Source organism: Cherax quadricarinatus, chromosome 80 (assembly GCF_038502225.1).
Source record: "Cherax quadricarinatus isolate ZL_2023a chromosome 80, ASM3850222v1, whole genome shotgun sequence".
Lineage (NCBI taxonomy): Eukaryota > Metazoa > Arthropoda > Malacostraca > Decapoda > Parastacidae > Cherax > Cherax quadricarinatus.
In genome coordinates this window covers 11,970,688-11,997,386 of record NC_091371.1, presented here as the reverse complement: position 1 = coordinate 11,997,386, position 26,699 = coordinate 11,970,688, and the positions used below count along the sequence as shown (strand labels likewise).

Here is a 26,699-nt window from a genome sequence, read left to right as displayed (position 1 = left end):
GGGGTTGACTACACTTGGGTATGCAGATAAAATGATGACGTCCCAGAACTTGGGTAAAGTTCATCTCCTTCAACACTTGTTTCTTTGGTTGCCAGATGACCCGAGCTGACATTCCAAAAGTTGTGCTGGGAGCTGCGAGTCAAGTGATTATCATTTGGTCGGAGCCCCACACGTCACCTTTCCGGGTGGTGAAAAAAAGGAGGGGGGCATAGCGGGAGCTAGACACTGACCCTACCTTAACAAGCAGCCGGCAATCAAACTATCGTTACCATATACTCGCTTGCTACTCCTATCTGTTGAACTTTTCCCTCACACACTGCTACAACTTCATTCCAATAGAACCTCGAGTAAAGAATTAGACACATGTGCAACATCTGGGTATCTTTACTGTAGAGGTTTCGCCAACCAGTGGCTTTATCAGTGCATATTCAAGGACATAATTGGATAATGAAATAATCAGTCCCTCAGTCTTGGAGTTGGTGAAGAACACCGTTGAATTTATATTGATAAAGTCACTGGTTGGAGAAGCGTCTACAGTAAACATGCACAGGTGGCTAATTCTTCATCTTGTCGGTATTGTATAATATACACATAGAGAACCTCGGATCGTGGGGGAGAGTGGACGCTCTATTTACCTGAAAGAGTTAGGTCATAAACTAGCCAGAGAAACCAAGGGTTGAAAAGTAAGCAGCTGCTTGTTACATTGGCTCAGTTTAGTGGTCCCGAGAGGTTATGTCCTCGAGAGGAGACACAACTCGTTATATTCTTTCCTGGAGCCATTCTATCCCCTTCTGCGAGGTTGCAAATCTTGTAAATATTACCAGTCGTGGTACCTGCATGTTAACCCTTAATATGTGTACATAATGCTGGGCATTATTACGTCTGCGATAATAACATGCGTCTCATTTTTGTATGAACTAATTTTTATCTAATGTTAGTCCGAAATCAATATCCATTTTGGGGTTTAAGCGAAGACAGATAGCAGTAAACCCAGGCTCTTGTGTAACCCACCAACTGCACTTTTTTAAGGGTGGGGGGAAGGAGAAGAGAAAGAGAAGGGGGAAAGAAGAAGAAGAGGAGAGGGGAGTTAGTTGCACTATTTATGGCTAAGGAATGTCTGGTCGTACCCAGCATTGTGCTGCTCCACCTGCAATATTTCTGCCTGTGAGTGTATATCTTATTTGTCAAGGGAAGTGAATAAGCAGCAAGTTCGGTACGATAATATATTCACTTCTTGTTGATACACGATATAGCGTAAACAGAATGTATAATAAGTTACTGAACTTTTCGCTCAGTTTTGAAAATGTTGACGATGTAAAGTAACTTTTATCCGTGACTCAATAAGCCGAGTTTCTTATCGCATATTTAGATCTCCCGTCACGTCGTGGTGTTAATGTAATATTTCCTCCTGGATAACATTCCAGTATTCCGCCACTCGATTTGTGTTCCCGCCCATTTGTATCTTCGGGGATCGTCTCGACTCCTTGGCTCCCGCCTCTTAACCTAAAATCCAGCTTCGTCGTTCATTCTCCTCTATGATATATCTTTTTTTGTAACCTCCCAGTTTGTTTTGATAGGTTTTCTACTAGATCTCGAGTTGTTTTACCAACCAACTCGCTGGAGTTGGAGAGATAATATATACCTGGAAAGTACTTAGGGCCTTGTACGAAATCTGCACACTACCATAACATACTGAGTGAGAGATATGGGAGGAAGTGCAAAGTAAACTCAGTGGAAAGCAGGGTGCGGTGGGCACAATCAGGGAACGCTGTATCAACATCCGTGGCCCCAAACTATTCAGCATCTTACCATAAGATATCAGAAACACTGCAGGGACATATGTAGAAGTCTTCAATTGGAAACTGGACAAGTATCTTTACCAGGTGCCAGATCAACCAGGCTGTGATGGATATGTAGGCCAGTGGGCTGACAGCCCACTGGCCTACATATCCATCACCAGTGTGTGTCTATCACCAGACATATCCATCACGAGACAAGCTTGCCTGGCCTAGAACCGGGCTCTGAAGGTAGAAAAGCTTTCGAAACTCATCAAGGGTATTACGCCACTGTAGTGTGGCTGCCTGGTTGTTCCTCCACAATATTCTGCAGTCTTACCAACACCCTGACTTTACTCACTGTAAATAAAGTATTACCGCTTTGTGTGTGTGTGAGGGAGAGAGTCCATATGAACGTCTGTATAAATAACTCATTACGATTATGACCGGATATAAACATGTAAATACTTCATTACCCCTGTAACTTGTTCAGCTTTCAAAAGTTTGCAGTCTAGTCCCTGGACCCATTATGTACCTCTATAATCATTTGACTACCACCCACACCATGGGTATGTGCTGCATAATAAACATGTTAAACTAACTTACCAACACCTGGTATTAGTTAGAGCAGTGTGTAGTGGCTGGCTGCTAGACTTATCTTTTTCCTTTGCTATTTCTGTAGTTCGGGCGTCTGTCTCGCGTCCAGTAGACGGAGGATCGAGCCTCCACCACGTCTTAAGCTGAATGACCCACATGGGTTTAGCGCTTAACACGAATTAAATGCTTCATTAGAGTTTTCTACTGTGTATTTATAAACTGTATGTAAAGAAATACGTGTAGTTGACAAATATATGAGACTTCGTGGTAATTCATGTTCTGACAGTAATGTCTTGTATTAATATTGAGAACCTTGTGATGTTCCTAGATGTGACTGATTGATGTCTCGTGAAGACACGAGTGTCGCATGTACCTATGATTGATTAATGTCCTCTCTCTCTCTCTCTCTCTCTCTCTCTCTCTCTCTCTCTCTCTCTCTCTCTCTCTCTCTCTCTCTCTCTCTCTCTCTCTCTCTCTCTCTCTCTCTCTCCCTCTTTCTTTCTCACGTTTCTCACTCCTTCCTCACTTCTCCTCACTCCTCCTTCCCGCCCTCCACTACTTCATAATTCGTTACTGAGTTCGCGGTAATTTACCCGGCTTATGTCACTTTGTGGACGAGAAAGTTTGCATCTGGTGAAAGCACCTTTTTTTTGTGGGGGGGAGGGGGCACCCCTCACACTCGAGCAGGGAAAGCCACCACCGACCTTTCCAGTCTATGTAAATTCACTTTCCCCGCATTGACCTTTGATGAACTTATGCTGGGGATAAGTTCACTAGATAACTTCGTCAAAATGAAGAGTCCCTTTGCTTCTCCGCTTTGACGGAAACTGTTTTTATTCGTCAAAATAGAGAAAGTTTTCGTTTTACTTGTGACTGGGCAACACATCTTCAAAGATGACGTCGGGAGAGGAGGGAACACACGGCTTTTATGTCCTGTGTTCGATATGTGAAAGGAAGTTGTCAGGTCGTCAGTCAGGTCGTCGGCCAGGTTGTCTGTCAAGAATTTCCACAACAACAAATCCATTCTTATTTTGTGTCATATGAGCGACTATTTTCCTGGACAACCCGCGCGCTTCCTGTGAGCGACTACGTTCTTAAGCTAGTGATGAGCTTCGTGCGAACAGTAGCGCACACAAGGGTCACACTGTAACTATCATATATCATTGGGCAGTTGTGTTTTTCAGATGTCGTCTATTTATTTCATAGCTTAAGTCTAATACTTGCTTGTTAAATATAGCTGATGCACTATGTGAAAATCTCCCTAAAAACGTGAAAATATATCAATACTATATGTATTTATATATACGTATATATATATATATATATATATATATATATATATATATATATATATATATATATATATATATATATATATATATATATTATATATATATATATATATATAGTTATATATAGTTAAATAGTTATAGATATATATGTGTGTGTATATATATATATATATATATATATATATATATATATATATATATATATATATATATATATATATATATATATATATATATTATACATACACACACACACACATACGACACTGCCAATCTCACTCATCGTCACAGCCTCACTAAACTCTTTAAGATGTGCGTGTTCTCCGTCTGCGCCACCAGGTGATGATCTACCTAATAGAGGGAGTGCTTCCAGAGTCCTACTTCGCTAACAACCTGCGGGGACTCAGCGTCGATATGGCCGTCTTCCGTGACCTTCTTCGGCTGCGCCTTCCTCTGCTCTCCCGCCACCTGGAACACCTCCAGCATGACGCAGCAGACCTAGCCACAGGTGAGTGGGTGCCAGGGAGTAAGGGTGAGGGAGGAGGTGGACACTGAGTAGAAAGGAAGTAAAAAACAAAAAGGCACAATACCGTGACCATTTACAAGTCACTTTTGACTTGTAAATGGTCCAAGTCGGACCGAAGCATCGTCATAAGTTTCTCTTTCCTATGTGCGGGTTATTTGTGTAAGGAAGAAGCAGTCACGGAGGGCAGTTATACTTAATGGTATTTTATGGGTCATCGCGACGGGCGCAACACACACACAAGCTTCATTTATTGTTGTCACGAGGCTGCAACTTATTGCATATATCTGTGTTGTGCCTATACACAGCGTTCACGTCTATGTGACTGTCTTTTCAGAAGCCCTGGGCTTATATTAAATGTCTTTCCAAAGGCCCAGAGCTATGTGAGTGTCTTTCCAGAGGTCGAGGCCTATAATGTGACGTATCAAAACTCCAGACTAATATGATTCTCTTCGCAGAAGTCAGACAACCAGACCAGTTCGTGGCTATGGTACTGAAGTGTGTGTGTACTCACCTAATTGTGGTTGTAGGGGTCGATTCATAGCTCCTGGCCCCGCCTCTTCACTGGTCGCTACTCAGTCACTTCCCTGCTCCGTGAGCTTTATCATACATCATCTTAAAACTGTGTATGGCTCCTGCCTCCACCACCTCCCTTTCCAGACTATTCCACTTCCTGACAACTCTGTGACTGAAGAAATACTTCATAACATCCCTGTGTGTGTTTTAAGATCATTCTGTCAGTAATGTCCCATGTGTTTCTATAACATGTGTTGGTGTTATTGCTGAGGATGGTGTCTGGTTCTCACCCCATCTCCACTCACTCTTAACCCGTTGTTTACACCAGAGTATATAGCTTTATATTGTTTACTGGTGGTTAACACTCTCGCTTCACACGGTGAGGGCCTGGGTTCGATTCCCAGCCAGAGTAGAAACATTGGACGTGTTTCTTTCCACCTGTTGTCTATGTTCCCCATCAGTAAAATGGGTACCTGGGTGTTAGTCGACTGGTGTGGGTCGCATCCTGGGACACTGACCTAATGAGGCCTGGTCACAGACCGGGCCGCGGGGGCGTTGACCCCCGGAACTCTCTCCAGAAACTCCAGATATAGCTTTACATTTTCGTATCCAACAGTTGCTGACTGGTTCACTTTCTTGTGCTCACACTGACAGTCAGTACACTAACCTCATATTTAAAACTGGTGAAGATAACAGTGTTAGATGTATCAGGGTAGACTGGCAGTATTATATTAATGCTATATGTACTATAGTACTGGTAAGTTGATAAAATACTGGCGTCACTTGTGTATCTTTCTTTACTGGAAAACATTTCGGTTTTGGGACCTTGAGAAGTGATCAAGGTCGAAGGATCAGATGATCTTAATCACTTCTAAGAAGTGATCATGATCACTTGATCACGTTTCGGTCCTGGAACTGAAACGTTTACTCATAAATATTACCTAGTGTTTGCTGACGTCTCTTTATTACCGAAACTTCACGCCCGCACAGCAGGCTTCGTCAGTCACAGGATGTGTGCTGGTGAGGGAGTCATGAGTTGTTGTATATGTGTGTCTAATTAACCTCGGTACGTAGATGTCTTTCTCTAATCATATTTGCTAAAAACATCTGAAATTTCCTCTCTTGTCAGGTGTCCAAGTTTGCTTCGTTTAACGTCGTTTCTGTTGATTTGCATTTGTTTCAGTTTTGTGGACGATATTAACACCTTCAATAGTCATAATCTGGGTGGCATTGAAAATTGGGTTGGTCAAATGTTGTTAGTGGGATGAATTGTAAAGGACCTGCCTAGTATGGGCCAACAGGCCTGCTGCAGTGTTCCTCCTTTCTTATGTTCTTATGTTCTTATATAAAGTACATATGGTGTACTTCGTAAATAAAATAAAATTTTGAATTTGAATCATAACCATAATTTTTAAAAGGGTGGAGGGGTAAGCCAGCGGAAGGTCTCGGTCAGATGACCAAAAGCTCCATCTGCGGGGGTCATCATATGACTTAGACCCGCGTCAAGGAACACTTACCTAACCTAACCTTTCCAGTTGATTGTGTGGTTAGTATGTTGAATAAGTTAGGACACTGCAGAGCTCTCCTGACTGCACCTAACCGGAGACTTGTTCTATTATCCGCGTGACTAATTAAGGCCAGACTACCCCGAGATGTTGTCAAATAACCTATTATTCTCAGGTCAGACGTTATACATTAATGGTTTCAATATTTGGTTCTTTTGTGAATTATCCGGCCTGGTTAAGGTGAGAACGAGAGAGAGAGCGAGCGAGCTAACTTCCGAAGTGTGAGCTAGAGAGTGAGGTGTGTGACATAGGAGAGGGAAGCTGCACCATGTTAGGCACGGAATATCAGATCATCAGATCCACATTGTCATCTCTCGCATATTACCCTCCACCATGATGCTATAGATAGCTAGCCTCCTCCTCCTCTCTCTCTCTCTCTCTCTCTCTCTCTCTCTCTCTCTCTCATGTTTAAAATTTCTTGAAGCCATAACTTGACCCAGATTGTGTGCGTTTTTCACCTATTTGTGGTTGCAGAGGTCGATTCGCAGCTCCTGCCCCCACCTCTTCGCTGATCACCACTAGGTCCACTTCCAGCTCTCAGAGCCTTGTCGTACCTCTCCTTAAAGTTATGTATGGATTTTGCCTCCATTACACCACTCTTCAGATTGTTTCACTTCGTGACAATTCGTGTGTGTGTGTATGTGTTTGTTTTACATATGTTACATTCGTAAACCATAATGTATCTATTCGCCTATTTGTTTGTGGGGGAGGGGAGTCGAGTCTCACCTCCCGGCCCATCTTCTTATACATACTCTTGAAGCTGTGTATGTGTACTTGACCCTCCTCCCAGGCCCGGTGGTCTGGTGGCCAAAGCTTCCGCTTCACATACGGAGGGCCCGGGTTCGATTCCCGGCTGGTGGAAACATTTCGACGCGTTTCCTTACACCTGATGTCCTGTTCACCTAGCAGCAAATAGGTACCTGAGTGCTAGTCGACTGGTGTGGGTCGCATCCTGGGGGACAAGATTGAGGACCCCAAAGGAAATAAGACAGTCCTCGGTGACGCACTGAATTTCTTGGGTTATCCTGGGTGGCTAACCCTCCGGGATTAAAATCCGAAGAAAATCTTATCTTACCACATCCAGGTCATTCCTCTTGTTTACCACCCTGAGGCTGAAAAAGTACTTCCTGACATACCTAGGACTCATCTGTGCCTTGTCTCTTTTATCTCTGTTCCCCTTGATCCTGATCCACGTATCGTACATGTGAAGATACTCACCTGAATTATAGATTCACCTGCAGTAAAGTGACTCACCTGAAGACTCACTAGTGATCTCAAGAGAGACAAAGATTCACATTTTAATTTCCGCTCTGGAAAGCAAACTGAAAATTGTATTTGAGTCTCAAAGAGAGAGAGAGAGAGAGAGAGAGAGAGAGAGACTAAGCTGCCCTCTCGTTTTGATCAAGTTACTTTGTGTTTCCCCCAGGCTGTGTATAACCTCCTACGGGTTTAGTGCATTCCCATTACTGCAGTAATTGAATGGTGTAGAGTTGCGTTATGGAGGCGATGATGTTATTGTGTTGTTAATGAGTTTTATTAACTTGTGTAAGTTATATCTGGTAGTAAGCTGGTGGATAACAGCAACTGCTGCTACTGCTGCTGCTGCAACACTATTAGCTGCGACAACAGCAACTCGAGCAACAGTAGCTGCAACAACAGCAGCAGCTGCAGCATTAATATCTGCAGCAGCAGTTGCAGCATCAATATCTGCAGCAGCTGCAGCAACAGTAGCTGCAACAACAGCTGCAGCATCAGTATCTGCAGCAGCAGTTGCAGCATCAATATCTGCAGCAACAGCAGCTGCAGCAACAGTAGCTGCAGCAAAAACAGGAACTGTATCGCGGGTAACAGTGTTTGTGTGAGTATTACAGCGGCAGTGTGCATGTCCAACTTCTCTTGTTTCACCCAATGAGTACTGAAAAGCCACCCACATGAACCACGGGGATGTCAGGAAGTATTTTTTCAGTCTCAGGGTGGTCAGGAAGTGTATTGAACATCAGGGTGGGCAGCAAGTGTTTCATCAACATCAGGGTGGTCAGGGAGTGTTTTTTCACCCTCAGGGTGGTCAAGGAGTGATGGGGGCAGGTTCCATACATAGTTTAAAGAGGAGGTACGATAGGGTCCACGAGGCTTAATAAGAGGGAGTGAATCTGGCAGGCGGCAAGTTGAGACGCGGTGCCAGGAGCTAGGACTCTACCCCGAGAATCACATTAGGCACACAGGGACCAGGAACTGTGACTCGATTTGTACCCCTGAAACCACAAATAGGTGAGCACACACACTGCAAGGAATTGACAAGGTGGACAGAGACAAGATGTTCCAGAGAGGGGGACACAGAAACAAGAAGCCACAGTTGGAAGTTGAAGACTCAGATGAGTCAAAGAGATGTTAGGAAGTATTTCTTTAGTCATAGAGTTGTCAGGAAGTGAAATACTCTGGCAAGTGACGTAGTAGACGCAGGAACCATACATAGTTTTCAGACGAGGTTTGATAAAGCTTGTGGAGCAGGGAGAGAGAGGACCTAGTAGCGATCAGTGAAGAGGCGGAGCCAGGAGTTATGACTTGACCCCTGCAACCACAAATAGGTGAGTATATACACACACACACACACACACACACACACACACACATAGGCATAGACGAGACGGGAGAAAGAGACTACATAGTAGGCACAAGAGGGTCATTGCAGTGATGTATAATCCACCACAGAACTGCAGGAGGCCAAGAGAGGAATATGAAGAGAGCAACAGAGCAGTGGTGGACACACTTGCTGAGGTGGCAAGAAGAGCTCACTCCAGCAGAGCAAAGTTGCTGGTTATGGGGGATTTCAACCACAGGGAGATTGACTGGGAAAACCTGGAGCCACATGGGGGTCCCGAAACATGGAGAGCCAGGATGTTGGACGTGGTGCTGGAAAACCTCATGCACCAACATGTTAAGGACACTACCAGAGTGAGAGGGGAGGATGAACCAGCAAGATTGGACCTTGTGTTCACCCTGGGCAGTTCAGACATTGAGGACATCACGTATGAGAGTCCCCTAGGAGCTAGCGACCACATGGTTCTGTGCTTTGAATACATAGTAGAGTTGCAAGTGGAGAGAGTAACAGGAGTTGAATGCGAAAAGCCTGACTATAAAAGAGGGGACTACATAGGGTTGAGGAACTTCCTGCAGGAGGTCCCGTGGAACAGAGAACTGGCAGGAAAACCAGTAAACGAAATGATGGAATATGTAACAACAAAATGCAAGGAGGCAGTGGAAAGGTTTATCCCCAAGGGCAACAGAAACAATGGGACGACCAGAACTAGCCCCTGGTTTACCCGACGGTGTAAGGAGGGAAAAACAAAGTGCAATAGAGAATGGAAAAAGTACAGAAGGCAGAGAACACACGAAAATAGGGAGATCAGTCGCAGAGCCAGGAACGAGTGTGCACAGGTAAGGAGGGAGGCCCAGCGACAGTATGAAAATGACATAGCATCGAAAATCAAGACTGACCCGAAACTGTTGTATAGCCACATCAGGAGGAAGACAACAGTCAAAGACCAGGTGATCAGATTGAGGACAGAAGGTGGAGAACTCGCAAGAAATGATCAGGAGGTATGTGAGGAGCTAAACAGGAGATTTAAGGAAGTTTTTACAGTAGAGACAGGAAGGGCTGTGGGAAGACAGCACAGAAGGGAACATCAAGAGGGAATATACCAACAAGTGCTGGATGACATACGGACAACCGAGGAGGAGGTGCAGAAGCTGCTAAGCGACCTTGATACCTCAAAGGCGATGGGACCGGACATCTCCCCATGGGTCCTAAGAGAAGGAGCAGAGATGCTGTGCGTGCCCCTAACCACAATCTTCAACACATCCCTTGAAACTGGGCAACTACCTGAGAAATGGAAGACAGCAAATGTAGTCCCCATATTTAAGAAAGGAAACAGAAATGAGGCACTAAACTACAGACCTGTGTCTCTGACATGTATTGTGTGCAAAGTCATGGAGAAGATTATCAGGAGGAGAGTGGTGGAACACCTGGAACGGAACAAGATTATAAATGAAAACCAGCATGGGTTCATGGAAGGCAAATCCTGTGTCACAAACCTCCTGGAGTTTTATGACAAGGTAACAGAAGTAAGACACGAGAGAGAGGGGTGAGTTGATTTCGTCTTCCTAGACTGCAGGAAGGCCTTTGACACAGTTCCCCACAAGAGATTAGTGCAGAAGCTGGAGGATCAGGCGCATATAACAGGGAGGGCACTGCAATGGATCAGGGAATACCTGACAGGGAGGCAGCAACGAGTCATGGTACGTGAAGAGGTATCACAGTGGGCGCCTGTGACGAACGGGGTCCCACAGGGGTCAGTTCTAGGACCAGTGCTATTTTTGATATATGCGAACGACATGATGGAAGGAATAGACTCTGAAGTGTCCCTATTTGCAGATGATGTGAAGTTGATGAGAAGAATTAAATCGGATGAGGATGAGGCAGGACTGCAAAGAGACCTGGACAGGCTGGACATGTGGTCCAGAAACTGGCTTCTCGAATTCAATCCTGCCAAATGCAAAGTCATGAAGATTGGGGAGGGGCAAAGAAGACCGCAGACAGAGTATAGGCTAGGTGGACAAAGACTACAGACCTCACTCAGGGAGAAAGACCTTGGGGTCACCATAACACCGAGCACATCACCGGAGGCACACATCAACCAAATAACTGCTGCAGCATACGGGCGCCTGGCAAACCTAAGAATAGCGTTCCGATACCTTAATAAGGAATCGTTCAAGACACTGTACACTGTGTATGTCATGCCCATACTGGAGTATGCAGCACCAGTCTGGAACCCACACCTGGTCAAGCACGTCAAGAAGTTAGAGAAAGTACAAAGGTTTGCAACAAGGCTAGTTCCAGAGCTCGGGAATGTCGTACGAGGAAAGGTTGAGGGAAATCGGACTGACGACACTGGAGGACAGAAGGGTCAGGGGAGACATGATAACGACATACAAGATACTGCGGGGAATAGACAAGGTGGACAGAGATAGGATGTTCCAGAGAGGGGACACAGAAACAAGGGGTCACAACTGGAAGCTGAAGACTCAGACGAGTCACAGGGACGTTAGGAAGTATTTCTTCAGTCATAGAGTCGTCAGGAAGTGGAATAGCCTAGCTAGTGAAGTAGTGGAGGCAGGAACCATACATAGTTTTAAGAAGACGTATGACAAAGCTCAGGAAGCAGAGAGGAAGAGGACCTAGTAGCGATCAGTGAAGAGGCGGGGCCAGGAACTGAATCTCGACCCCTGCAACCACAATTAGGTGAGTACACACACACACCAGTATTGCACTCGTTCCTCACCCAAATAACCAACACAAGTCACAAAATGTGCTTCCTTGCACACTATTCTCTCTCTCTCTCTCTCTCTCTCTCTCTCTCTCTCTCTCTCTCTCTCTCTCTCTCTCTCCTTCATACACTATTAATATGCGAGGAATTACCACGTTAACAGGAAATACCCGTTTTGGGTCGAGCAGTTGTGAATTCCAGTCATTTCCTTAACATACCCTCAAGAGTATAGTCTAATTACTTATATGAGTGAGCGGATAATGAGCTCCGTGTAGATTCCCGGTGCACCTCTTAACTCACAACCAGATGGTGTGACAGAAAGACACATATGACAGCACAAGTGTCAGGGGCCCAAGACTGTTCAACTGCCTCCAAGCATACGTAAGGGGGATTACCAGTAGACCCCTGACTGTCTTCAAGAGGGAGCTAGACAGGCACCTAAAGTCAGTACCTAACCAGCCTGGCTGATCAGGCCCTGATCCACCGGGAGGCCTGGTCATGGACCGGGCCGCAGGGGCGTTGACCCCCGGAATACCCTCCAGGTAGACTCCAGGTAAGTGCTGGGCATGTCTGTTGTCAGCTGGTCGGTATTGTTTACCTTTCATAGAATGATGTGAAATCGTTTTTCATTGTTTGAATCGGTTTGAATCTCATGGTTTACAGTACAGTCATAAGAACATAAGAAAGAAGGAACACTGCAGCAGGCCTACTGGCCTATGCGGGGCAGGTCCATGTCAAACCCCGGCTTAGACCAATGACCCACCCAATCAAGTCACCTCCACTTAAGGAAGGAGCACGGCTTGTGACCCAGTAGCACCAGCTAGTCAGGTCCAACTCACACCCACCCACACCCACTCATGTATTTATATAACCTATTTTTAAAACTACACAACGTCTTAGCTTCTATGACGGTACTCGGGAGTTTGTTCCACTCATCCACAACTTTATTACCAAACCAGTGCTTTCCTATATCCTTCCTGAATCTGATTTTTTCCAGCTTAAAACCATTGCTGCGAGTCCTGTCCTTCTATTTTTTAACTACTGTCAAGCTGAAAAAACAGTTCCTGACATCCCTGGGGTATAGTTTCGACCTCTTCGCTCTTGTTTATTGTGTTAGATAAAAGATCTTCACACAGTGTCAATAAGACAACCTTCAAAGGATCTCTCTAATTATTTATCAGCAAGTCCGTACTGTTCGACTTCTTAGTGCATGTCTTTCAGTACTCTGCCTCAGAGTGGCAGAGTATGGCAGGTTCATGACCTGGGACCTCCTCAGAGTGGCAGAGTATGGCAGGTTCATGACCTGGACCTCCTCAGAGTGGCAGAGTATGGCAGGTTCATGACCTGGACCTCCTCAGAGTGGCAGAGTATGGCAGGTTCATGACCTGGACCTCCTCAGAGTGGCAGAGTATGGCAGGTTCATGACCTGGACCTCCTCAGAGTGGCAGAGTATGGCAGGTTCATGACCTGGACCTCCTCAGAGTGGCAGAGTATGGCAGGTTCATGACCTGGACCTCCTCAGAGTGGCAGAGTATGGCAGGTTCATGACCTGGGACCTCCTCAGAGTGGTGGAGTAGGCTGCAGGGGCAGTAAAGAGATTACTTGACCCACCAGACCTCTTTATTAAGAGGGACGCTCTGAACCCAGACGTGTTCCTCTCGCGGTGGTGGTGTGTAGTGGTTGATGGTGGTGTGTAGTGGTTGGTTGTGGTGTGTAGTGGTTGATGGTGGTGTGTAGTGGTTGGCTTTGGTGTGTTGTGGTTGGTTGTGGTGTGTAGTGGTTGGTTGTGGTGTGTAGTGGTTGATGGTGGTGTGTAGTGGTTGGCTGTGGTGTGTAGTGGTTGATGGTGGTGTGTAGTGGTTGGTTGTGGTGTGTAGTGGTTGATTGTGGTGTGTAGTGGTTGGTTGTGGTGTGTAGTGGTTGGTTGTGGTGTGTAGTGGTTGATTGTGGTGTGTAGTGGTTGGTTGTGGTGTGTAGTGGTTGATGGTGGTGTGTAGTGGTTGGCTGTGGTGTGTAATGGTGGTGTGTGTGGTGGTGTATAGTGGTTGGTAGTGGTGTGTAGTAGTGGCATTGGTAGTTGTTAGTGAGAACAACAGAACAACTCTTCACTTAAGTTGTTAGTGTGAACAACTTAGGAGCCCAATTAACAACACGTGAAAAATGTCGTAGAGTAGATATCTTCGTCACTGTATATTCCTCAGTATATATTAATGAGTCTCGACAGGAATATTCCATTACTAACGTGCCACCAAGGGTTGGCCAGGCACTCTAGGTGGCACCCCTCGGAGTCGCACTTCAGGAGTACTGTTAGGCACTGCTAGACAGTAACCATCCAGGGAAGCACTGCTGGGCAGCAGTCATCCAGGGAAGCACTGCTGGGCAGCAACCATCCAGGGAAGCACTGCTGGGCAGCAGTCATCCAGGGAAGCACTGCTGGGCAGCAACCATCCAGGGAAGCACTGCTGGGCAGCAACCATCCAGGGAAGCACTGCTGGGCAGCAGTCATCCAGGGAAGCACTGCTGGGCAGCAACCATCCAGGGAAGCACTGCTGGGCAGCAACCATCCAGGGAAGCACTGCTGGGCAGCAACCATCCAGGGAAGCACTGCTGGGCAGCAACCATCCAGGGAAGCATCAGCAGTCATCCAGGGAAGCACTGCTGGGCAGCAACCATCCAGGGAAGCACTGCTGGGCAGCAGTCATCCAGGGAAGCACTGCTGGGCAGCAACCATCCAGGGAAGCACTGCTGGGCAGCAACCATCCAGGGAAGCACTGTTGGGCAGCAACCATCCAGGGAAGCACTGCTGGGCAGCAACCATCCAGGGAAGCACTGCTGGGCAGCAGTCATCCAGGGAAGCACTGCTGGGCAGCAGTCATCCAGGGAAGCACTGCTGGGCAGCAGTCATCCAGGGAAGCACTGCTGGACAGCAACCATCCAGGGAAGCACTGCTGGGCAGCAACCATCCAGGGAAGCACGGCTGGGCAGCAACCATCCAGGGAAGCACTGCTGGACAGCAACCATCCAGGGAAGCACTGCTGGGCAGCAACCATCCAGGGAAGCACTACTGGGCAGCAATCACCCAGGGAAACATTGCTGGGCAACAATCATCCAGGGAAGCACTGCTGGGCAACAATCATCCAGGGAAGTACTGCTGGGCAACAATCATCCAGGGAAGCACTGCTGGGAAGCAATCATCCAGGGAAGCACTGCTGGGGAGCAATCATCCAGGGAAGCACTGCTGGGCAGCAATCATCCAGGGAAGCACTGCTGGGCAACAATCATCCAGGGAAGCACTGCTGGGCAGCAACCATCAAGAGAAGCACTGCTGGGCAGCAACCATCCAGGGAAGCACTGCTGGACAGCAACCATCCAGGGAAGAACTGCTGGGCAGCAACCATCCAGGGAAGCACTGCTGGGCAGCAACCATCCAGGGAAGCACTGCTGGACAGCAACCATCCAGGGAAGCACTACTGGGCAGCAATCATCCAGGGAAACATTGCTGGGCAACAATCATCCAGGGAAGCACTGCTGGGCAACAATCATCCAGGGAAGCACTGCTGGGCAACAATCATCCAGGGAAGCACTGCTGGGAAGCAATCATCCAGGGAAGCACTGCTGGGCAGCAATCATCCAGGGAAGCACTGCTGGGAAGCAATCATCCAGGGAAGCACTGCTGGGCAGCAACCATCCAGGGAAGCACTGCTGGACAGCAACCATCCAGGGAAGCACTGCTGGACAGCAACCATCCAGGGAAGCACTGCTGGGCAGCAACCATCCAGGGAAGCACTGCTGGGCAGCAACCATCCAGGGAAGCACTGCTGGACAGCAACCATCCAGGGAAGCACTGCTGGACAGCAACCATCCAGGGAAGCACTGCTGGACAGCAACCATCCAGGGAAGCACTGCTGGGCAGCAACCATCCAGGGAAGCACTGCTGGACAGCAACCATCCACGGAAGCACTGCTGGGCAGCAACCATCCAGGGAAGCACTGCTGGACAGCAACCATCCAGGGAAGCACTGCTGGACAGCAACCATCCAGGGAAGCACTGCTGGGCAGCAACCATCCAGGGAAGCACTGCTGGGCAGCAACCATCCAGGGAAGCACTGCTGGACAGCAACCATCCAGGGAAGCACTGCTGGACAGCAACCATCCAGGGAAGCACTGCTGGACAGCAACCATCCAGGGAAGCACTGCTGGACAGCAATCATCCAGGGAAGCACTGCTGGGCAGCAACCATCCAGGGAAGCACTGCTGGGCAGCAACCATCCAGGGAAGCACTGCTGGACAGCAACCATCCAGGGAAGCACTGCTGGACAGCAACCATCCAGGGAAGCACTGCTGGGCAGCAACCATCCAGGGAAGCACTGCTGGACAGCAACCATCCAGGGAAGCACTGCTGGGCAGCAACCATCCAGGGAAGCACTGCTGGGCAGCAACCATCCAGGGAAGCACTGCTGGGCAGCAACCATCCAGGGAAGCACTGCTGGACAGCAACCATCCAGGGAAGCACTGCTGGACAGCAACCATCCAGGGAAGCACTGCTGGACAGCAACCATCCAGGGAAGCACTGCTGGACAGCAACCATCCAGGGAAGCACTGCTGGGCAGCAACCATCCAGGGAAGCACTGCTGGACAGCAACCATCCAGGGAAGCACTGCTGGACAGGAACCATCCAGGGAAGTACTGCTGGGCAGCAACCATCCAGGGAAGCACTGCTGGACAGCAACCATCCAGGGAAGCACTGCTGGACAGCAACCATCCAGGGAAGCACTGCTGGACAGCAACCATCCAGGGAAGCACTGCTGGACAGCAATCATCCAGGGAAGCACTGCTGGACAGCAACCATCCAGGGAAGCACTGCTGGACAGCAACCATCCAGAGAAGCACTGCTGGACAGCAACCATCCAGGGAAGCACTGCTGGACAGCAACCATCCAGGGAAGCACTGCTGGGCAGCAACCATCCAGGGAAGCACTGCTGGACAGCAACCATCCAGGGAAGCACTGCTGGGCAGCAACCATCCAGGGAAGCACTGCTGGACAGCAACCATCCAGGGAAGCACTGCTGGGCAGCAACCATCCAGGGAAGCACTGCTGGACAGCAACCATCCAGGGAAGCACTGCTGGGCAGCAACCATCCAGGGAAGCACTGCTGGGCAGCAACCATCCAGGGAAGCACTGCTGGGCAGCAATCATCCAGGGAAGCACTGCTGGGCAGCAATCATCCAGGGAAGCACTGCTGGGCAACAATCATCCAGGGAAGCACTGCTGGGCAGCAACCATCAAGAGAAGCACTGCTGGGCAGCAACCATCCAGGGAAGCACTGCTGGACAGCAACCATCCAGGGAAGAACTGCTGGGCAGCAACCATCCAGGGAAGCACTGCTGGGCAGCAACCATCCAGGGAAGCACTGCTGGACAGCAACCATCCAGGGAAGCACTACTGGGCAGCAATCATCCAGGGAAACATTGCTGGGCAACAATCATCCAGGGAAGCACTGCTGGGCAACAATCATCCAGGGAAGCACTGCTGGGCAACAATCATCCAGGGAAGCACTGCTGGGAAGCAATCATCCAGGGAAGCACTGCTGGGCAGCAACCATCCAGGGAAGCACTGCTGGACAGCAACCATCCAGGGAAGCACTGCTGGACAGCAACCATCCAGGGAAGCACTGCTGGGCAGCAACCATCCAGGGAAACATTGCTGGGCAACAATCATCCAGGGAAGCACTGCTGGGCAACAATCATCCAGGGAAGTACTGCTGGGCAACAATCATCCAGGGAAGCACTGCTGGGAAGCAATCATCCAGGGAAGCACTGCTGGGCAGCAATCATCCAGGGAAGCACTGCTGGGCAGCAATCATCCAGGGAAGCACTGCTGGGCAACAATCATCCAGGGAAGCACTGCTGGGCAGCAACCATCAAGAGAAGCACTGCTGGGCAGCAACCATCCAGGGAAGCACTGCTGGACAGCAACCATCCAGGGAAGAACTGCTGGGCAGCAACCATCCAGGGAAGCACTGCTGGGCAGCAACCATCCAGGGAAGCACTGCTGGACAGCAACCATCCAGGGAAGCACTACTGGGCAGCAATCATCCAGGGAAACATTGCTGGGCAACAATCATCCAGGGAAGCACTGCTGGGCAACAATCATCCAGGGAAGCACTGCTGGGCAACAATCATCCAGGGAAGCACTGCTGGGAAGCAATCATCCAGGGAAGCACTGCTGGGCAGCAATCATCCAGGGAAGCACTGCTGGGAAGCAATCATCCAGGGAAGCACTGCTGGGCAGCAACCATCCAGGGAAGCACTGCTGGACAGCAACCATCCAGGGAAGCACTGCTGGACAGCAACCATCCAGGGAAGCACTGCTGGGCAGCAACCATCCAGGGAAGCACTGCTGGGCAGCAACCATCCAGGGAAGCACTGCTGGACAGCAACCATCCAGGGAAGCACTGCTGGACAGCAACCATCCAGGGAAGCACTGCTGGACAGCAACCATCCAGGGAAGCACTGCTGGGCAGCAACCATCCAGGGAAGCACTGCTGGACAGCAACCATCCAAGGAAGCACTGCTGGGCAGCAACCATCCAGGGAAGCACTGCTGGACAGCAACCATCCAGGGAAGCACTGCTGGACAGCAACCATCCAGGGAAGCACTGCTGGGCAGCAACCATCCAGGGAAGCACTGCTGGGCAGCAACCATCCAGGGAAGCACTGCTGGACAGCAACCATCCAGGGAAGCACTGCTGGACAGCAACCATCCAGGGAAGCACTGCTGGACAGCAACCATCCAGGGAAGCACTGCTGGACAGCAATCATCCAGGGAAGCACTGCTGGGCAGCAACCATCCAGGGAAGCACTGCTGGGCAGCAACCATCCAGGGAAGCACTGCTGGACAGCAACCATCCAGGGAAGCACTGCTGGACAGCAACCATCCAGGGAAGCACTGCTGGGCAGCAACCATCCAGGGAAGCACTGCTGGACAGCAACCATCCAGGGAAGCACTGCTGGGCAGCAACCATCCAGGGAAGCACTGCTGGGCAGCAACCATCCAGGGAAGCACTGCTGGGCAGCAACCATCCAGGGAAGCACTGCTGGGCAGCAACCATCCAGGGAAGCACTGCTGGACAGCAACCATCCAGGGAAGCACTGCTGGACAGCAACCATCCAGGGAAGCACTGCTGGACAGCAACCATCCAGGGAAGCACTGCTGGACAGCAACCATCCAGGGAAGCACTGCTGGGCAGCAACCATCCAGGGAAGCACTGCTGGGCAGCAACCATCCAGGGAAGCACTGCTGGACAGGAACCATCCAGGGAAGTACTGCTGGGCAGCAACCATCCAGGGAAGCACTGCTGGACAGCAACCATCCAGGGAAGCACTGCTGGACAGCAACCATCCAGGGAAGCACTGCTGGACAGCAACCATCCAGGGAAGCACTGCTGGACAGCAATCATCCAGGGAAGCACTGCTGGACAGCAACCATCCAGGGAAGTACTGCTGGACAGCAACCATCCAGAGAAGCACTGCTGGACAGCAACCATCCAGGGAAGCACTGCTGGACAGCAACCATCCAGGGAAGCACTGCTGGGCAGCAACCATCCAGGGAAGCACTGCTGGACAGCAACCATCCAGGGAAGCACTGCTGGGCAGCAACCATCCAGGGAAGCACTGCTGGACAGCAACCATCCAGGGAAGCACTGCTGGGCAGCAACCATCCAGGGAAGCACTGCTGGACAGCAACCATCCAGGGAAGCACTGCTGGGCAGCAACCATCCAGAGAAGCACTGCTGGGCAGCAACCATCCAGGGAAGCACTGCTGGACAGCAACCATCCAGGGAAGCACTGCTGGGCAGCAACCATCCAGGGAAGCACTGCTGGACAGCAACCATCCAGGGAAGCACTGCTGGACAGCAACCATCCAGGGAAGCACTGCTGGACAGCAACCATCCAGGGAAGCACTGCTGGGCAGCAACCATCCAGGGAAGCACTGCTGGACAGCAACCATCCAGGGAAGCACTGCTGGACAGGAACCATCCAGGGAAGCACTGCTGGGCAGCAACCATCCAGGGAAGCACTGCTGGGCAGCAACCATCCAGGGAAGCACTGCTGGACAGCAACCATCCAGGGAAGCACTGCTGGACAGCAACCATCCAGGGAAGCACTGCTGGGCAGCAACCATCCAGGGAAGCACTGCTGGACAGCAACCATCCAGGGAAGCACTGCTGGGCAGCAACCATCCAGAGAAGCACTGCTGGGCAGCAACCATCCAGGGAAGCACTGCTGGACAGCAACCATCCAGGGAAGCACTGCTGGACAGCAACCATCCAGGGAAGCACTGCTGGACAGCAACCATCCAGGGAAACACTGCTGGGCAGCAACCATCCAGGGAAGCACTGCTGGGCAGCAACCATCCAGGGAAGCACTGCTGGACAGCAACCATCCAGGGAAGCACTGCTGGACAGCAACCATCCAGGGAAGCACTGCTGGGCAGCAACCATCCAGGGAAGCACTGCTGGGCAGCAACCATCCAGGGAAGCACTGCTGGACAGCAACCATCCAGGGAAGCACTGCTGGACAGCAACCATCCAGGGAAGCACTGCTGGACAGCAACCATCCAGGGAAGCACTGCTGGACAGCAACCATCCAGGGAAGCACTGCTGGACAGCAACCATCCAAGGAAGCACTGCTGGGCAGCAACCATCCAGGGAAGCACTGCTGGACAGCAACCATCCAGGGAAGCACTGCTGGACAGCAACCATCCAGGGAAGCACTGCTGGGCAGCAACCATCCAGGGAAGCACTGCTGGGCAGCAACCATCCAGGGAAGCACTGCTGGACAGCAACCATCCAGGGAAGCACTGCTGGACAGCAACCATCCAGGGAAGCACTGCTGGACGGCAACCATCCAGGGAAGCACTGCTGGACAGCAATGATCCAGGGAAGCACTGCTGGACAGCAACCATCCAGGGAAGCACTGCTGGGCAGCAACCATCCAGGGAAGCACTGCTGGGCAGCAACCATCCAGGGAAGCACTGCTGGACAGCAACCATCCAGGGAAGCACTGCTGGGCAGCAACCATCCAGGGAAGCACTGCTGGACAGCAACCATCCAGGGAAGCACTGCTGGGCAGCAACCATCCAGGGAAGCACTGCTGGGCAGCAACCATCCAGGGAAGCACTGCTGGGCAGCAACCATCCAGGGAAGCACTGCTGGGCAGCAACCATCCAGGGAAGCACTGCTGGGCAGCAACCATCCAGGGAAGCACTGCTGGGCAGCAACCATCCAGGGAAGCACTGCTGGGCAGCAACCATCCAGGGAAGCACTGCTGGGCAGCAACCATCCAGGGAAGCACTGCTGGACAGCAACCATCCAGGGAAGCACTGCTGGACAGCAACCATCCAGGGAAGCACCTCGTTTCATGAACATTAAGATCGCAATCAGCTATAATAACGATAACAAATAAGTCAGTACTTAGATACATGAAGTACGTGAGGTAGGGGGCAGTACCTAACTAATACCTACTTGTGTTGTTCCTCAGGTACAAGCTACGTGAGGTAGGAGGCAGCACCTAGAAGGTACCTACTTGTGTTGTTCCTCAGGTACAAGCTACGTGAGGTAGGAGGCAGCACCTAAAAGGTACCCACTTGCGTTGTTCCTCGGGTACCAGGTATGTGAGGTAGGAGGCAGCACCTAACTAGTACCTACTTGTGTTGTTCCTCAGGTACAAGCTACGTGAGGTAGGAGGCAGCACCTAAAAGGTACCCACTTGCGTTGTTCCTCAGGTACCAGGTATGTGAGGTAGGAGGCAGCACCTAACTAGTACCTACTTGTGTTGTTCCTCAGGTACCAGCTATGAGCCGCCCCTGACCAACGTGTTCACCATGCAGTGGTTCCTGACTCTCTTCAGCAACTGCCTGCCCAGGGAGACTGTGATGAGGGTCTGGGATCTAACCTTCCTGCAGGGAGACGAGGTCCTTCTCAGGACCGCCCTGGCCATCTGGGACGGACTGGCAGAGTAAGTCCAAGCATTCCTTCATATCCACCATCCTTCTTTCATTTCCATCAGCCTTCTTTCATTTCCTCAGCTTTCATTTCATTCCATTATCCTTTGTTCCTTTCTGCTTTCAGCGAAACTCTTTTTCTAGTAATAATAATAAGAAGAAGACGTAATAATAGAGGAACCAGTCAATAGAACGGGGGTTTCAGGTCGAAGCTTGTCACCCCGAGCCGTGATAGACTTCCCAAAGCGTTAATAGATCATTTAAAATCAGTTTGGCGAATGCGAAGTGTCGGCAGCAAAGGCGAATGCTCACCAGTTTCTTTCGTTCAATTTGGCGAATGTGAATTATCGGCAGCAACGGCAAATGCTCGCCAATTTCGCTCGTTCAGATTCGCCAATGTGAATTATCGGCAGCAAAGGCCAATGCACGCCAGACTCGCTGACACTTAGTTGGATGGTAGCAGCGTAGTGAGTTTCCGTAACTGATGTTCGTTCTTGATCTTGTATACAGGACATTTTAAAATCACTGACACTGACAATATATATATATATAAATTTCTATATGTATAGGCTTAGGGTATAACTCTAGTAGGTTTATGATTGTAATAATTGTTGTATAACTTAACAGCGAGTCGAAAAGATTAATAATGTAAGAGCGTACGGTCGGAGGGAAGTAGGGTTTTTTAAACGGTATAGAAATGTATGGGAGACTAGATGTTTACGGGAGAGTTTAAAGAGTTGTATGGTAGTGTGAGAGGCGTATACCATTTATTTCTACAAGTACATGATACAACTTATACAGACCATAGTTGATACCAGTGACGTACTATACAGAAAGCCCTTTGTTTTGCAGAGCATTTCGGGCAAATTAGGTCAATTTTGTCCCCAGGATGCGACCCACATCTGTCGACTAACACCCAGGTACCTATTTTAATGCTAAGTGAACAGGGACAGCAGGTGTCTTAATGAAACACGTCCTAATGTTTCCACCCGTACCGGGGATCTAACCACGGACGTCAGTGTGTGAGCTGAGTGCGCTAGCAATCGAGCTACGGGACACCACTTCTTGTTTTGCCTTGGGCAAAAGTATCTCGGATTTATACGCTTGTCGCGGCTCCTCTTGTCTTGTCCATGCCAGAAGTATCTCTGTATTCAGACTCGTTCGTGTGCCGTAACTCTCCTCCTACTTGTGTTCCGCTATACTTGTTTTCAGGAAGAGGAGGTATACACACGCATTGTAAGACTTAAGCCGTAAACACGAGAGGGGGAAGTCATTAGGCAGTGCTAGACTGCTGTACCATACCATACTTTGCAGCCTCCCAGGAGACACCGGCTTCTGAAGAGCCATGAAGGGGCGCATTATCTTTAAGAGAGACAGTTATGGTTATGTACCTTGTGGAAACTCCTTGTGTTGCTCACAGCAGCAGCAGCGACACCATGCTACCTTCCTTTATACACGTGTAAGAGACACCCTAGTGTAGGATATTGTTCGTGGAGCCTCTGCACTGTTGGTGTGTGAATTACCAAGCGACTGTGTAAATAAAGTACAAAGAGGCACAATACCCTGACTGGAACAATATACCAATAACCCGCACATAGGAGAGAGGAGCTTATGACAACGTTTCGGTCCGACTTGAACCACTTAAAGTCACTCTAAGCAACGTGTGTTTCTTAGTGACTTTGCGCGTTATTTGTGAATGTATACATGCATCAACAACCTTCACTAAAATCTCGCACTTAGGAGAGGAACTTTATAACGTTCTGGACCACTGTCTCAGCTGTGACTTGATAATGGTCCAGGATGGAGCGAAACGTCGTTATAAACTTCCCCTCCTAAGTGCGAGTTTTTGGTGGATTGTTTCAGTCATGGTATTGTGACTAGATATTCCTCGTGACCAACTCTGTGTATATCAACACTGTGTGTGTGTGTGTGTGTGTGTGTAGGTGTAGGGGTGTGTGTGTGTGTGTGTGTGTGTGTTGGTGTTGGGGTGTGTGTGTGTGTGTGTGTGTGTGTGTGTGTGTGTGTGTGTGTGTGTGTGTGTGTGTGTGTGTGATGCAGTTGCCTATTCGATATGTATGCATGTATATGCGTGTACTCACCTGTTTGTGGTTGCAGGGGTCGACTCATAGCTCCTGGCCCCGCTTCTTAACTGATCGCTACTGGGACACCTCTCTTCCTGCTCCATGAGCTTTATCATACCTCGTCTTAAAACTACGTATGGTTCCTGCCTCCACTACGTCACTTGCTAGACTAGTGTGTGTGTGTATGCACTCACGGGAACCTCTTGAACTGGTTGACGTATTCCATCGCAAACTAAATCAATCAGCCATTCGCTTCGAGGCATATTACCATTGGAATCCCAATTTACGAAGTGATTAGCTTTGCTGCAGGAATGGCCGCCGGAGGCGCTGTTGTGACGCCCACTCACCACAATATTACCAGTGTGGATATTTACCTAATGGAACGATTCATTTAGAGACGAGTGAGGGAAATGTGAGATTATAAACCTGGTTACAGCAAGAAAAACACAATGGCACAATACCGTGACTGGAACAGTACAGCCTAGTTGACCAGACCCTGATCTACCACGAGGCCTGGTCTCAGACCGGGCCGCGGGGGCGTTGACCCCCGAAACCCTCTCCAGGTAAATAACCCTCACATATATAGGAGAGAGGAGCTTACGACGACGTTTCAATCCGATTTATGATCGTCGTCGTCAGCTTTTCTTATCAACAGTGTTTCTTGTGTAGTGCACATATACACTTATATAGACAGTCCCCACATTAGAGTAAGGCTTTTTTGCTAGCCGTGACGTCACGTCACCTCATGAACAGGCGAGTCAGCCTAAAGTTCTCGGCCTCACTACAACTAGGAATAGGAACGGTACAAAAGCTGGCATGGGCTCCTCTCTCAAGATTGTAATTACGCATTTTACACTACTCCAAACATCCCCTACGAATCTCACAACACTATCTCTCCTATGTGCGGGTTATTTTTGTGTTGTTTAAAGCAAGTATCGTTTGTTTAAAAGGGATGAGGATGGGATGGGGGTCGTTCAACGTGAAAGGATGGCAGGGTCATTAAGGAGCAACAAGGAGCCAGTAATAAAGTTCTTGATGAATCTGAGCAAATGAATTTCCTTGGAGGATGCTGAGGATATTTATCTTCATCTTGGAAGACAGGGAAGGAGGAAAGAGGCAGGAAGCGTGTGAATGAGGAGGAATATAGGATGAGAGTAGAAAGGGAGTAGGAGGGAAGGAAGGCTTGTGGGGGGAGGAAGATAGGAAGAGGGAAGAGGATGAAGGTAGGGAGGAGGACAGGAAGTGCTGTGGGGAGTAAGGAAGGTAGAGAAGGGAGGAGAAAGAAATGCCAGGAGTCTCACAAACAATCTCCCTCACAATCTCCTTCACTCCCCACATCCCCACCTCACCTCCACCACTCCACCTTAATGAACTACCATTGATTAAGTAGTTTCTTCCCTCTTAAAATGAGTTTTGGATTGTCTCGTGTTATTAACACATTGTGTTGTTACTGTGGGATGTTCGTGTTGAGATATATACGCTCCGACGAAATACGTAGTGACTGACGCACTACACTATAGCTCTGACATAACAAAAAAAGGCACAATACCGTGACTGGAACGATACACAACCCGCACATAGAAGAGAGGAGCTTACGACGACTTTGTAAATGGTCCAAGTCGGACCGAAATGTCGTCGTAAGCTCCTCTCTTCTATGTGCGGGTTATTTGTGTATAGCTCTGACACTTCGCAGTGACTGAGGTAGTATGCAGTAGCTCTGACACTTGACAGATAGATAAATAGATAATTTCGTGTCTTATTTGTATCATAATACACTTACCACTGCTATTAATACTTCCCTACATCAATATATTGATGTTTATTTAACCTATTAGCGAGCTAATGACCTTAATTAATGTAGACTACTTATGAATATGGTGAAGGAAAGGCACACGTTGATGTTGTTGTTATTGTTGATGTTGGAGATTAGGGTCACTAGCGTCTTACGCCGTATCCATCCTTGCCTCCAGAGAACACCTGCCCACTATCTGGTTAGGAAAGAGATTCACACAGAGCGATACTAAAGAACTCTACATAAGGGCTTTACAGAGCTCTACATAAGGAGATCTACACAGAGCTCTACATAAAGACTCTACACAGAGCTTTACTCAAGAGAAATATGTTCCCCAATAAATGTCTCGTATGCAGTCTGCCGCTGGAATCGCCAATAAACACGAAGGAGGGTGACACTTACGTCACGAATTCGACATTTTGACGAAGTCATTTTGAGTGATAAATTTGAGTTTATTTTCGTTAAATATCTCCCTGACAGTACTAGCTGTTTGGTCTCGCTGTATACGACACACAACGTGTGGGAATCATGACGCACTCCGCTGTAAGTTGAACTTTAATATATTTGTGAGGCTACTTTGTCTGAGAGAGAGAGAGAGAGAGAGAGAGAGAGAGAGAGCGTAGGAGGCATGTCCTCAATACAATGTGACAACAAATGAGAGCCAGCCCTCCTCTTACACCCACACCATTATTCTCTTACTTTTACACGCCTTTTATTCTCTCTATTACACCTTTTTTCACATCTCGGCTGTCTGTTGCTTTCCTTGATCTTTCTTTTACTATAGCTTCCTCAACCAGTCTCTCTCTCTCTCTCTCTCTCTCTCTCTCTCTCTCTCTCTCTCTCTCTCTCTCTCTCTCTCTCTCTCTCTCTCTCTCTCTCTCTTTCTCTCTCTCTCTCTCTCTTTCTCGCGCTCTCTAGGTGTAAAATATATATTAATATAAAAATAAGATATTCTCTACAAAAAAGGCTTGGATAAATTGATCCATCTGAGTGACAGATGGTTGATTGAACTTAATGTGATAGAAATGGGGGAAAGGTTAAACCAGACTATGAACTACACCACACCCAGAACCACTGTGCACTAGGTCACAGCCACTGTTAGTACGTCAGAGCCACGGCATACTGCCTCAGTATGCCGTGGCTTGTCTTTACACAACCGCCCGCGTACTCCCTGGAACGCAGGCGGGAGAGATACATGATTATATACACCTGGAAAATCCTAGAGGGACT

General features: G+C 48.9%; 1 protein-coding gene across 3 annotated transcripts in view; it reads left to right on the top strand.

Moving 5' to 3' along the window:
* LOC128702441 (serine-rich adhesin for platelets) overlaps positions 1-26,699 on the top strand; it is a 405,069-nt gene that overhangs the window by 330,615 nt on the left and 47,755 nt on the right. For all 3 annotated transcript variants that reach the window (XM_070102124.1, XM_070102126.1, XM_070102125.1), the window contains 2 exons: positions 4,004-4,172; positions 21,439-21,610. In XM_070102124.1, coding sequence (XP_069958225.1) covers positions 4,004-4,172; positions 21,439-21,610 — 341 coding nt within the window. The remainder of the gene's footprint in view (positions 1-4,003; positions 4,173-21,438; positions 21,611-26,699) is intronic.